General features: G+C 41.9%; 1 protein-coding gene across 2 annotated transcripts in view; it reads left to right on the top strand.

Moving 5' to 3' along the window:
• Window positions 1-12470, top strand: part of KIAA1671 (KIAA1671 ortholog) — a 65527-nt gene that overhangs the window by 15893 nt on the left and 37164 nt on the right. For both annotated transcript variants that reach the window (XR_005956920.1, XM_041488475.1), the window contains exons 2-5: window positions 4550-4678; window positions 4960-6598; window positions 7157-7250; window positions 8690-11890. Coding sequence is in view for 1 of the 2 variants with exons in the window: in XM_041488475.1 (XP_041344409.1) it covers window positions 5013-6598; window positions 7157-7250; window positions 8690-11890 (4881 nt within the window). In the remaining variant the exon portion in view is untranslated. The remainder of the gene's footprint in view (window positions 1-4549; window positions 4679-4959; window positions 6599-7156; window positions 7251-8689; window positions 11891-12470) is intronic.

Raw genomic sequence — 12470 nt, 5'->3', positions numbered from 1 at the left:
GGTTGGACACTTTATTTAACAAAATGCTAATCTTTTCTGAAGTGGGAGGAAATGTCAGAGTGGAGTCTTTCATCCTTGGGCTGGGACTGGACTCTAATGTCCAAAAGAGCAGCACTTAGTTCTTCTTGTAAAAGAGAAGAACTAGAGGTTTCCAAGAGACTTGGACATGGGAAATGGAGAAAGGATATTTTTAATTTTGCAATACTTAGGAATTCTAATATTAATGATCTGTGGTGCTTTGCAGATCTATCTGGCTTGTGAGATTTGGAATATGTAATTTTAATTCTCAGCCTTCTAGTTTTCATTATTGAGAAGCAGAACTGAGTTACTGTGAATCTGAGAAAAGATTATTTAAATGCTTTTTATTAGCTGTTTTTACTTTGCGAATCAACTTGTCCTCGCAAATTAAAAATTAAAGCCATTATGAAAGTATTTTTGATAATCTCTCCCTTTAAGAGACCCTGAATGTCCTCTTAAATACTACTGATGGATCCCACTGCAGCGAATAATAACGTGAATCAGGCTTAAACCCAAAAATAGAAAAAGCCTGCTTTTTACTGAATTACTTTCACTATCTGCTTGGTTATGAAAGTTTCAGAATAAGGTTTTTTTTGCTTCTTTGTGTTATTTTTGTTGCGCTGTAGTAAGTTATGTTCTTGTCAGCACTCACACTCGTACGTGCACAGTGAGTGATAGGATCTGCTCTGTTAATTCTTATTTAATCCAATCAGCACCTCTCCAAGTGCGGGAAGCAGCAGAAGGAGGATTTCTGGGGAGAACGGGCAGGGATCGCTGCAGACTGACCCCAGGGTTCGGTCTGTGGGGACAGGAAGGAGAAAAGAGAGAAGAAAAATGTTTGTAAAGACTGAATCATTTTAGACAGCGGGGCAACCTTTTGTAGGAGGGATGAAATAAACCTTGGTTTATGGTCATTGCTCCCAGTAGCTCCTGTGGCTTGTTGGGCCAGGGGAATGTACAGAATCATGGAATCCCAGACTGGTTTGATTTCTGGGGAGAACGGGCAGGGATCGCTGCAGACTGACCCCAGGGTTCGGTCTGTGGGGACAGGAAGGAGAAAAGAGAGAAGAAAAATGTTTGTAAAGATTGAATCATTTTAGACAGCGGGGCAACCTTTTGTAGGAGGGATGAAATAAACCTTGGTTTATGGTCATTGCTCCCAGTAGCTCCTGTGGCTTGTTGGGCCAGGGGAATGTACAGAATCATGGAATCCCAGACTGGTTTGGGCTGGAAGAATCCTTAGACATCATCCAGTTCCAACCTCCCAGCCACAGTCATGGACAAAGCCATGTTTTCAGGAGCTGATAATATATGTTGTTATACAAACTTCTTCTTGTATGTACACAATAAGGGAGTAAATTTTTTATACTGGAAGCAGATTTGCTGATGAAGTTGTATATAAAGAAGAAAAACTTCATGTTTATGAGGTGCTTTTCTGTGGAGTATTTTTAGTGGGTATTTGCTGCTGGAGCCAGGCTTTCTGCTTGATCTCCATGTCATAAACATATTTGGTTTTGTTTTTTGTTTGTTTGGGTTTTTTAATAGCAGAGCCATTATCTTAGTGGAATTTTTATGCTTTCCACCCTTAGAGAAGACAGATGGACTTGTTTATCTGCTGCAAGGTTCGGGGCCAGATTATAGATGATTTTGCTTTGTGTCATTTAAAACATTCTTGCTTCTGAGCAAGGAAGTTGGCAATAGTCACGTGATTCATGGTGGAAAAATTATCTGCAGGCTGTTGCTGTTGCCTTAATAGGCTTAAAGGAATTAGCAGTGATGTAAATAATAGTTGTGTGTGTGGTGGGTGGGCAAGTGCCAAAGCGAGGGCGTGTTTGGGGTGCAGCCCTTCCCAAATGATCTGCAAAAATAACCCTGAGAAGTGAATAATCCTTTTTTATTTCTTACAAGGAAATTGTTGACAATTTTTGCAATGATCTTTAATTAAAAATGCAGGCAACACCTGAGGGCATTAAGATTTGAGGGGACCTGGAGCGGTGTTTGCATTTGCATCTCTGTGACACCCTGTGGTGGCTCAGCTTGGCCCAGGAAAAAAAACCATCCCAGTCGCAGGTGTTTGGAAGCTGAGGAAGAGGAGCAGCAGGGAAGAGCCAGGCCTTCATATGCCAGCCTTTCTGATAAAAAAAGCAGGAGGATTTCAAGAGACATTTCAGTGCCATTTATAATTTCATTTGTGTGCAGAATGCGCCTGCCACAGCCGAGGGGAGCGTGGGCATGGAGAGAAACAGTGCCCAGAAATGGGGAAAGGGGAGCGTGGGCACTGCTTGGGAGGCACGGAGAGAAACAGTGCCCAGAAATGGGGATAAAGTGCCCAGAAACAGGGATAAGGAGGCTCTGCCACACAGGATGGGACATGCAGGGGCAGCATGGACAGCTTGGCTGACTGTCCCTGGGCAGAGGAGGTCAGGGAGGCAATGACATGATGTAGCTGACGGTGAGGGATTTACAACTGCAGTAGTACGATTACAGTAGTATTACTAAATATTAATAGCCTCTGAAATCCTCCTGCAGTTCAATTTACAGTTGATCTTTATAAATTGCCCCAAATTTTGTATGTTGCCAAGTGGACTAGAGGTATTTTATTAAGAAAGAAACAGGTTTATCTAAAACAAGATATGTTTCAAAACTGAGACACGGTGTCTGGTGTATGTTACACTTGGCATTGATGACATGATTCCTCTTTATCAAGTGTACTTGTATCAAGGAGCTTTATCATTTTCAAAGTTGGGTGATTATTTTTCCACTAAATTTTTGTTCTTTTTCAAACACTTGTCTGTTTGGGGCCACTTATCTGTTGTAGGGTATCTGAATTTCAAATATGAAAACTGACTTGGGTGGATTATGTAGGGGGAAAATGGGGTCCTGTAAAGCTGGACTATAATGAAACTGAGGAAGGGGTAAATTTTGTGTTAGGAATATTGGCTGGAGAAGCAAGTTGTACTCTGTTACCAGGGATTAGGTCCCACATTATAAATTCACTGCCCTGCGTTCCATTGAGGATCAAGTTTTAGTCCATTTAAGAAGCTCTGTGCCCCCTTCTTCTTTTTCCAGAGAAACAGGGACTACAGAATGATAGGAGAGAATTTATTCTCAGCTACTGCAAAACCGATGCTGTTTTCACAGCTGAATTTTTCCCTTTGCAATGTTTCCTGTGAGCATCAGCCTCATTCCAACAAGTTTCCTTTTACAGCAGCTCCCAAACCTTTGCATCCTTGGAATGTGAGAGCATTTTAATCGGATTTTGATGGTGTTTCTTAGGGCGAGGAGTGGGAGAGGGAGGAGGACTTCATGGAGATCTGTGAGATGGTGGAAGGGGCAGATTGATGTGGATAAGCTGATTGGGTTAGTGGCTATTTTGGAAAGACGAGGTCATGGGCTTGGGAGGAGGGAGATGGCATCGGGGATAAGTGGTTGAGACAGAACTCCAAGTGGATTGGAAGATGAAAGAGAACGGACAAGGTGAGTGGAGTTCATTCTCCTGCCTGAGAGAGGGAGCACAAGCAGGGACAAAAATAAATCCCTTCAACTTCAGTGCCAGTGTGGGCTAAGTCTGGTCAAGGGAAGCTGAAGGTGAAATAACCACTTCTCCAGACTGCAGACTCAGGAAGGCAAGATTCTGGTTGGGTTTTTTTAATAATCACAAGCAGGAAGCTCCATATTCCACGGAATCTAGGAATAAGTTTATTTGCATGGTAAATTCACACCAATATAGGGTCCAGTGAGTGAAGTCCAAAACTGCCCCTTTAGAGGCTGCCCAAAGGAGACGAGAGGGTGGCAACACAAACTTGGACCCCTGGTTATGAAGTACAGTGTGAGTTTTCTAAAAATGAAGAGTATGACAGCTTTTGAAGGAAAAAATAATCTAACCTTACATAGCTGCCTGCATCTGCTACGAGTTTAAATATACTTCTGCTAGGAAAGATTCAGGTTACTTCTTGTAGCTGAAATTCTAATTACTGCTGGTTTTCCCACTTCTCTGCAGTAAGAATATAATTAAAGCCAAAGCTCTTCTCCTGCCTTTGCTAGCCAGATACAAAACTGCTTTGTCATGGTAAAAGTTCCATTTTGATGGAAAATCAGCCGTTTGCAGGTCAGCTGCTCAGGTAGCACTTCACAGACTGCTGCCCCAGAAAAGAGCTTTACAATAGAAAGTAAATTACAGTAATTGAGATTACAGTAATGCAAAGCTCTGTGTTTAACCAGTGATTGACAGCACTTGAATATGCAAACAGTCTTACCTAAATGTGGTTTTAACTGTTCAGATTTGTTGTGTCTGTTGTGCAGTCTGAGTTATTCCCCATTCACGTTTTAGTTGCACCTTTCAGTGGTAATTTCTTGTAGATTGTTTCTTTTTCAAACAGCCATTAAAGATTCTTCTGCTTTTTACAGTTGCATGAGGTCACTTTTGCTTGGGTACCAGCTTTTTCTCCTTAGGATACTCTGGATTTTTGTCCCACATGGCATTGTCTGGGTATGTGCCGCACCTGAACTGGAATATTCTGCTTATTTGCAGGTGAGGTCTGGGCAGTATCTCTGCAGTGATCACATTCCCTGTCCTTAATGTGCCCTTGGTGACCAAGCTCTTGTTGTCACTATGAGAAAAGATTCAGGCCCTATGGATTGGTTGCAGCAGCAAATTATGGTAAGTGGAAGCCTGGAAATTTGTAGGATATATTTATTTCCATTGTATTTGGTTGTTGGGCCAAGTTAGTAAATGATGGTGTTTCTTGTTTTTTAGAGAAGGAACACTATGTCTTTCAGTGTGATAAACTCTGGGATCAGCATATCTGAAAGGCACCTTAATCTGAGTTTGCTTCCTTGTGAATTTATGTGAGAATGATCTTATTTGATGTTCATGCTGACTCTACATCAATACTTGTATTTTTATTTTCTTTTTTATTTATTTTTTTTTTTTTTTTGCAGATTCTTTTCCCTTGCTGGAGTTTTTCAGTTCTGTTGAATGTGTAATTCCAACTATGGCAACAAGAGTAGAAATAAATTCTACTTTGGCGTCTTTGACGGCGGTCCCTGACCTAGCTGAGCTCAGGGCGGAGGAGAAGGCACAGCGTGTGTATGTCAGTGTGCTTTCAGATGCCAGCAACAAGGCAAAGGAGGCCTCAGCATCCCTGACTCTCGAAGAGAACAAGAAATTTGGGAATTCCTTGAGATCTGCAACGATGCCCTCGCTGGGATCAAGGCCCAGACTTTTCCCAAAGCCTTTTTGTAAAGAGAAATCCCCGGATACTTTTGCAAATGTCAAACCGCCCGTCCCAGCCTTCAGATCCAGCAGCATGGTGAGAAAGACCACTGAGGAAACGTCCTCTGTGAAGGTGCTGAGTGGCAATGTCCCTCCCTTAGTGGATCAGAAAGCCATTGGCACTGAAAATCAGGCTGGCAGTGACATGGTGACAAACGTGACTTTCTACACGGGGCCCAGTGCCAACACAGTCATTCTGTTTGAGCCAGGGGGCCCCGAGCAGACCAAGCTCAGCCTGGCCCAGGAGAAAAAAGCTCAGGAGCGCAGGGGATTCACTGCTCTGCAAAGCAAGGACCTCCAGGGCTCTGGGAAACCAGCAGACACAGCCAGGAATCCTGATGGGGCTCTCCATAGGCATATGTCATTTTCCTCCAGTCTCAGACCAGAATCCTGGAGCTCCCTCAAAACCGGTGAAAAGAAAGATGCTCGTGAAGTTCATGCAGGGGAGAAGAGCAATGATGATGCAAATAATCTCAACAATAAAGCCGATTTCTCTGTTGATGTCCAGCAAAGGGCAAAACATAGACCAGTGTCTGCTATTTTTCTGGAATCATTAAGAGATCAAAAGCATCACGCTGTGGAAGCTTCTGAGGAAAAATCTCCTATGGAGAAATCTGGGGTTAGAAAACCAAGACCTTTGTCCATGGACCTGACAGCTAAATTTGAACATAAAGATCTTTCTTCTTGCAAGAAGGCTGGTTCATCCCACGAAAGCAAGGAGAATGTATCTGTAATTGCTTTTACTGATGTGGGTAGTCATGATCAGTCTGAAACGGGGCCAAAACATGAAGAAACTGAACTGAATAAAAGCAGTTCTTCTAAAACAAATCTGAAATGCAGTAGTCAGGACATTGGCATCCTAAGTAATGGGAAATACACCTGGGAAAATAAACTTAAATCTAAAAGTGAACAAATTGAGACAAAACCAGAAATAATTATTAACTTGCATGGTCCTGAAAGAAGCCCTGAAACAACCAATGAAAGCAGAACTACTAAGGGGGGGAAAAGAGCGGATCAGAAGGAAACGTACACGTTCCTGGGCTGTGAAAGTCCTGCAGCTTCCTCAGAAAAAGAGAATAATATTTTAAGAGGTAGTGTTAAAAAACACATTAGTTTGTTTACTTTGGAAAATCCCAGTGCCACAGTGGATACAGAGATTCTCCCAGCAGCTGCTGAGAAGGAAAACAGGTGTGTGACCATCCAGCAGAGGATCAAGGAGCTGACAACAGAAAATCCTGAGGCTAAGGGAGGAAATCTGCGGAGGTCACTGCAGTCACGGCCACTCTCTGCAGACTTAACCAAGATGTAGGTTGCAGAGAAATTCTCTTTAATCCTCTTGGCTTCATGTTGTTCAGTAAAACTTGCTCTCTCAGTTCAGTAAAAAAAGCTTGATCATTTTGCTTCCACTTAATGTGAATTTTTTTTAGTATTATTCTTAAGCTCCTTTCCTGCCTTTTTTAATGGGAATGAGGGAAAATTAAATATATTCTGACAACAGCTGAAAAAAATGAAGCTGTCAATATTGTGACTTTTGCATGTAAGTGTAACTGTCAGTGAGAGATATTATGGCTTGTTACTCATATCTAAATCCTCTATTATCAATTAAGATGCATAATTAACAATATTATTTATAGTAACAATATTGTCATATTAATATTAATAATTAGTATATTAATATTTTGGAAATTCCTTTGGTCTAAATGCAATTTAACCACCAAATACAGTCATTTACTATGAAATAGTGATGTTTCTCCTTTAGGAAATGTGATTTGATGGATAATTTCTACCAGCCTGCTTTGGTAGGAAGCCACCCTGCTCACTGACCAGCTGGTCTAAAGAAATAACACCAGTCCTTTGTTTTAGGTTTTCAAGTCTAACATCAGGGGGTGAAGCAAAGCCTGAGAAACCTGGGGAGGCTGGAGCTGACTCAGTCCACGACCTGCAGGAAAATCCAAAAGTAAGGAACTGGCAGCAGCTGGTGGGCTCTCTCTGGCTCTGCAAGGTCCTGTTGTGTGTGGCTTTATCAATCAGTGACTTTTTAATGGGTATGGAGATTATTAGGGCTGACACAACCCCCGTGGATCTGCTGGTGTGAGTTTGTCTTTAGGATGTGCAGAGAAAAGTTCAGGAATGTTGTGTCGGCTGAGTTTGGCAAGCTCTGTGTGCACACTGTTCAGTGGAGGAGTGGTAGAGAGGGAAGAATATTTTGTGCTCTGTTTTTAAGGGATTTCTGATGCATGAAACCCCAGTGAACTGCCTGTGGCTGTGGTGGGTTTGTGCAGTGATTAGTCTTTATTTTCTCCAAGCAGAGCATTCAGATTGTGCTTTCCTGCATCCATTTCCCAGCTCCTGATAAATCTCAGCCTGGACCTTGGTCGGTCTCCTCAACAACATTTACCTGAGCAATTTAGACAACAAAGTGTTCCAGGGAAAATGGGGATTTGCTGTGGAAGCTTTAGGTTCTCTCTGTTTCTAAGCAACACTTCAGTGTTGCAAAACAGAACTTCTCTGGTGACAGTTCTTAGTAGAGGAGATTTAATGTAGTTTAAGGGTGTTAGTAGTGAGTTCTTATTGCTTTTTTCCTGTCCAAGATAGGAATATATGGTAAAGAAAAGCTACAGGTACAAAGTTTCCGTAGTTCAGTGTTATTTTCAAGGAGAGCAATTCGTTTTAAAAGGAAAATCTTTCATTAATGGAAGTGCTATTTTCAGAATGTGACAATAAAGTAGGATTAAAGAAATTAGTTGAAGAATATAGGTCAGACCTTAAAATCTCCATTTATAAATACCTTTAGTGTTAATTTTCTGATGTTCTTTAGCTTTTTTGAAAGACAATCTTAAGTCAGCTCTGAGTTTTAAATTTTAAAACCTGAATAGAAGATTGAACTCGTGTAAGACCTCTAGTATTCTGATTCCCTTTATTATTTGCATGCTGTGCTTTTTCAGCAAGTGCTATTAAAAATACCACCTTTTAGGATGCTGCTTGTATTTTGCTTGTAGATAATAGTGAAGCATTGGTAATAAATATTAATTTCCATCTTTCCTTTCTTACTTTGGCTCAGCTTAACATTTCTCTTAGCTGAGCAGCTCCAGCTGTGATATTTACTCTGATCTTCATGTTCCTTGCAGTTTGACCATGTAACAAGTTATTAGAGAGATAATTCTGTTAAAATCAAGATTCAGGAGCTGGAGCTACACATTCCCTTAGGTTGCCTTGGTCTCAGTGGAGTTTGTGTTCAGGGAATGTGGCTGTCTTTGACTTGTACAGGCTCTGTTGCACAAAGTAGGTGCAAGTAAGTTTTAAAATAAACGTTACTACACAGCTTTAAATTTTTAAATTTAAATTTTTTAAATTTTAAAAGAAACTGAAGATAACTGTTGGATTTTGTTGTTCCAGAGCAAGGAGCTGAAGCTCACCCCTGGCACAGATTTCACCGAGGCATTTGCTCCTGGGAAGCCTTGGAAATCTCGGCAGGTTTTAAAGATAACCAATAAAGCTGATCAGCTGGAGAGGAAAGGCAGCTTCCTTGCAGATGGTCAACATTTCTCACAGCAGAGTGAGAGTTCTGTCTCATTCACAAGCAGCTATGAAAAGAAATTAAATCCAGCTCTTCTGGAAAAGCCCTTCATTAAAACTGTTCGGGCCACCGTGTTTGAGCACAATGTGCAGAAGCACAACGTTGTTGCTGAGCATTGTGGGGCTGATCCTGCACCAAAAAGGAACCAGGAGCCTGAGGCAAAGCAGGACCTGGTGGTTTCAGGGCACAGCAGACGCTCGTGGATGGGAGAAGGGGAGGAAAGCACCACTGCAAAGGAGCATCACAAACAGCCTGATCCATCAAAACATCCAGCACATGTAGAGAAAAGTCCAAAACCAGCTCCTTCAAGTGAAGACAAGAAAATGAGTCCAGGAATTGTCTTAGAAAAATCTTTGGTTGAGAAAAGTGAAAAACCCGCTCCCAAAAATGCAGAAGATTCTCAAATTTACCAAAGAATAGAGCCCAGGTATGAAATCTTTCAGACTTGTGGTGAGAGGGCTCTTAGTGAAGCCATCACAATGGCTCCTGAGAAAAAGGCCATGACACTCAGAACTAGAAAGTCATCTGTGAAAGAGAATAAAACTGATGAGGACATTGTACCTACTGGGCAGTCGGTTAAGACAAGTAGTCACACTCTTTACTTGAAAGAAGATAATGTTACTTCAGAACCCAGAGAGGCAAAAGTTCTCACAAGCAAGGCTGTGTTGAGAGAACCTGCTGGTTTTCTCTCCAGTGAATGCACTTTACCTGAACAGAAAAGAGACTCTGATAAAACTGATCCTGAGCCACTGTTCATAGCTGAGAAAATACCTTATTCCACAAACAAAAGTAAAGGTTTGGGAATGAGTGAAAAAGTCAGCAAGCTACATGCTGAAATTAAAGGTGATAAGAGTGAAGTGTCTTCTATAGAGAAATCAGAGAGGATTAATGTTGTGAAATGCTCTTCTGAGAAAAGGAGTTTCAGGGCAGGTGGGACAGACATCCATGAATTGCGAACTAACTTGGATCGTGAAGTGATTTCCACAAGTGTCAACAAACACGGGGCTCAGGCTTCAGTGCTTGCAAGTGGGCAGTATTTTAAATCTTCCAGTAGCCACCCCCCTGATACAAAAGGACTGAATGTTACTAAAGAGGAATCTGGGGCCTTTGGGTTGAGGAAAAGTCTGGAGTTAAACTGCAAAGAGCAAGACTTCAGCTTGGCTTGTACAGCTCCTGAAAACAACGAGAAACTCCGAGGAGCAGATCCAGAAGAGAAAGTCAGGAGAAGCAAAAGTAGCGTTTCTGACTTGAAGATTTCTGAAAGGTGGAGGAGGAGGACCTTACCTCAGGAGTCACTCAAGGTGGAAGAAGTTGTGTGGCTCACTCCTGAAAATATCAAGAAGCTGAGCCGGACAGATTCATTGCAATTGAATGAAAATTTACTTAAAAAGAAAAGCAAAAATATCAAAGATGGGGTGGAGGGGAGTGAGGCTAACCAAGCTGTTCTTGGCAGTCCTGATGATTACATGAAACATCAGAGTTCTGTCTTTGAGCCAAAGGCAACTTATTTTGCAGTGACTTATCAGATTCCTGGTATCAAAAAAGAGAAAAGCTTTGTTGGTGCTCCCAGTGCAAGTGAAATTAATACGGTTTCTGGTTCAAACGAGGCAGCAGCAATTAATCTGGACCCTGTTTTTCCTGGAAGGTCCAAACCTTTATTGCAGCAACCAAATAAAAATGTGACAAGTTCAACTTGTAGAGAAGACTCCTGGGAAGCACGTATTAGCAAGGATTGGGTGAAAGAAGATGAAAAAGATGCTGTTTCCTCCAAAAATATTGCATTTGGTAATTTTCATGTGTCTAGGAAAGACAACCAACAACATCACGAAAAAGGTCTGGATCATTCTAAAGAGAAAATAATAGATGTTGATGCTTTCCTGTTAAAACATGATCTGGAAAGTACAGCTCAAGCTGATCTCAAGAGTGGCAGAAGGAAAATCTCCCCTTACCACGAACCCCGGTCCCCGCCACGTTCCGGGCAGGTGCGTAAGGACAGTGAGCTGGGCCCCCAGAAAAGGAGTGACAATAATTCTGATCTGCCTGGAAGGAAAGCTGAGGATGGGTACAGATCCCAAATTCTTGATATTGATGCGCTTATGGCAGAATATAAAGAAGAATCAGCAAAGGCCAGTAAAATTCAGGAGAAGCTTTCTGAAGATCTTGGCTCACTGAGTAGGGAGAGATCAAAGAACAAAAGAAATGTGTCGGAGAGAATGACTCTTACCTACAGCTGGAATGAGTGGAAGAGTGGATCAGACCACTGTTCAGTTAATAACAAACCAGGTGAACGTGCAGAAGAGCAGCACAGGCCAGAGAAACTAATCCTAAATGAAAAGAGCAAAGAGAAACTGGAATTATGGAGCCCTGAATTTGATAAGCAGAAGTCCAAGGACAGAAAGGTCAGCCCTCCTTACTGGGGAAGCCCCAGCAGCATTTTTCCAGAGAAATTTGTAAATTCACCCGTGGAATTTGCTAGGAAGAAAACTTTCATTGTTGATGAGGACGAGGAAGTGAACTTGACCTCCAGAAATCAGGGTGCAAAATTTGTAATTGAAAAGGTACAGCCCATAAATGCAGTGAGTACAGAGCAGAGGCTGGAAGTCAATCTGGCCTCCAAGCTGTCTCTAAAGGCTGATGATGGGCTCTTGCAGAAGAAGTTGGTGACAAAAGAACAGTTCTTGGAGGTGTCTCCAGAGGGTGATTGGAACAAAAACATAGTGAGGAGCTCTACACTGAGAAGCAAAGACAGCTCAAGTAAAATGTGTGAGGGAGACTCTTTCAGAAGTAAGAGCGATTGGAAGGGCTACATGTCTGGGTTTGGGACTGTCCCCGCGGATCTCAGACGATCCTACTCGGAGAAATGCCGCCAAGGGAGGGACAGCCTGCCCCTCATGCAGGAGATGAGGGCGAGGAAGGACCTGCATCGATCCAGGCCGAGCTTCCCCTTGGAAAGTGTGGATAACTCGTGGAAACACAAGGTGGCAGCTCAGTCAGAACCATTCTTCCATGAGGATAAAAAGGTATTTTCAAATGTTAGCCGAGTGTGTCATGTAGCTGTAACTGAACTTTTCTTTATTAAGGATTTTGTTGTGTCCTTGTAGCACTTCTCAGCACTCTGCAGCAAGGCAGCTGACCCATACTTTTCACTAGAATTAATTTCCTTTTGAGTTCTCTTTTCTTGAGCAATGGCTGTTGCACTAGATGACCTCATTTTTGCTTCAAGTCTAGAAATACTTACTGATGTTTTTGTGGAGAGCTTGAAAAAGTTTTTAAAAGTGTGCTTATTATTTTTGTAATGCTGTGAACCTGGGAGTTTAAATTGTTAACTCTGAAATTTTATATTTACTTGAAGTAATTTGGGTTTATTTTACGAGTTGTCAGCAGTGATCTTTTTGGACCTCTCTTTATTTTTTGTCTTTATCTGAAGGAAGCAAATTTTATTTTTATTTTTACTGGGTGAATGGCCTTCATTTGTCTGTGACACTCCACTGCTTTCCTGAGCTGGGTGAAAGGCAAGAAATTCCCTTCACACAGTGACATGTGAATGAAATCCAGAGGTTGGATTTGGTTGGAAAAGACCTTAATGGTCCTAGAATTCTG

Source organism: Pyrgilauda ruficollis, unplaced genomic scaffold, assembly GCF_017590135.1.
Source record: "Pyrgilauda ruficollis isolate IOZ18807 unplaced genomic scaffold, ASM1759013v1 scaffold9, whole genome shotgun sequence".
Taxonomy (NCBI): Eukaryota; Metazoa; Chordata; class Aves; order Passeriformes; family Passeridae; genus Pyrgilauda; species Pyrgilauda ruficollis.
Note: the sequence above shows the minus strand (reverse complement) of the source record. Positions and strands in the feature narration are given on the sequence as shown.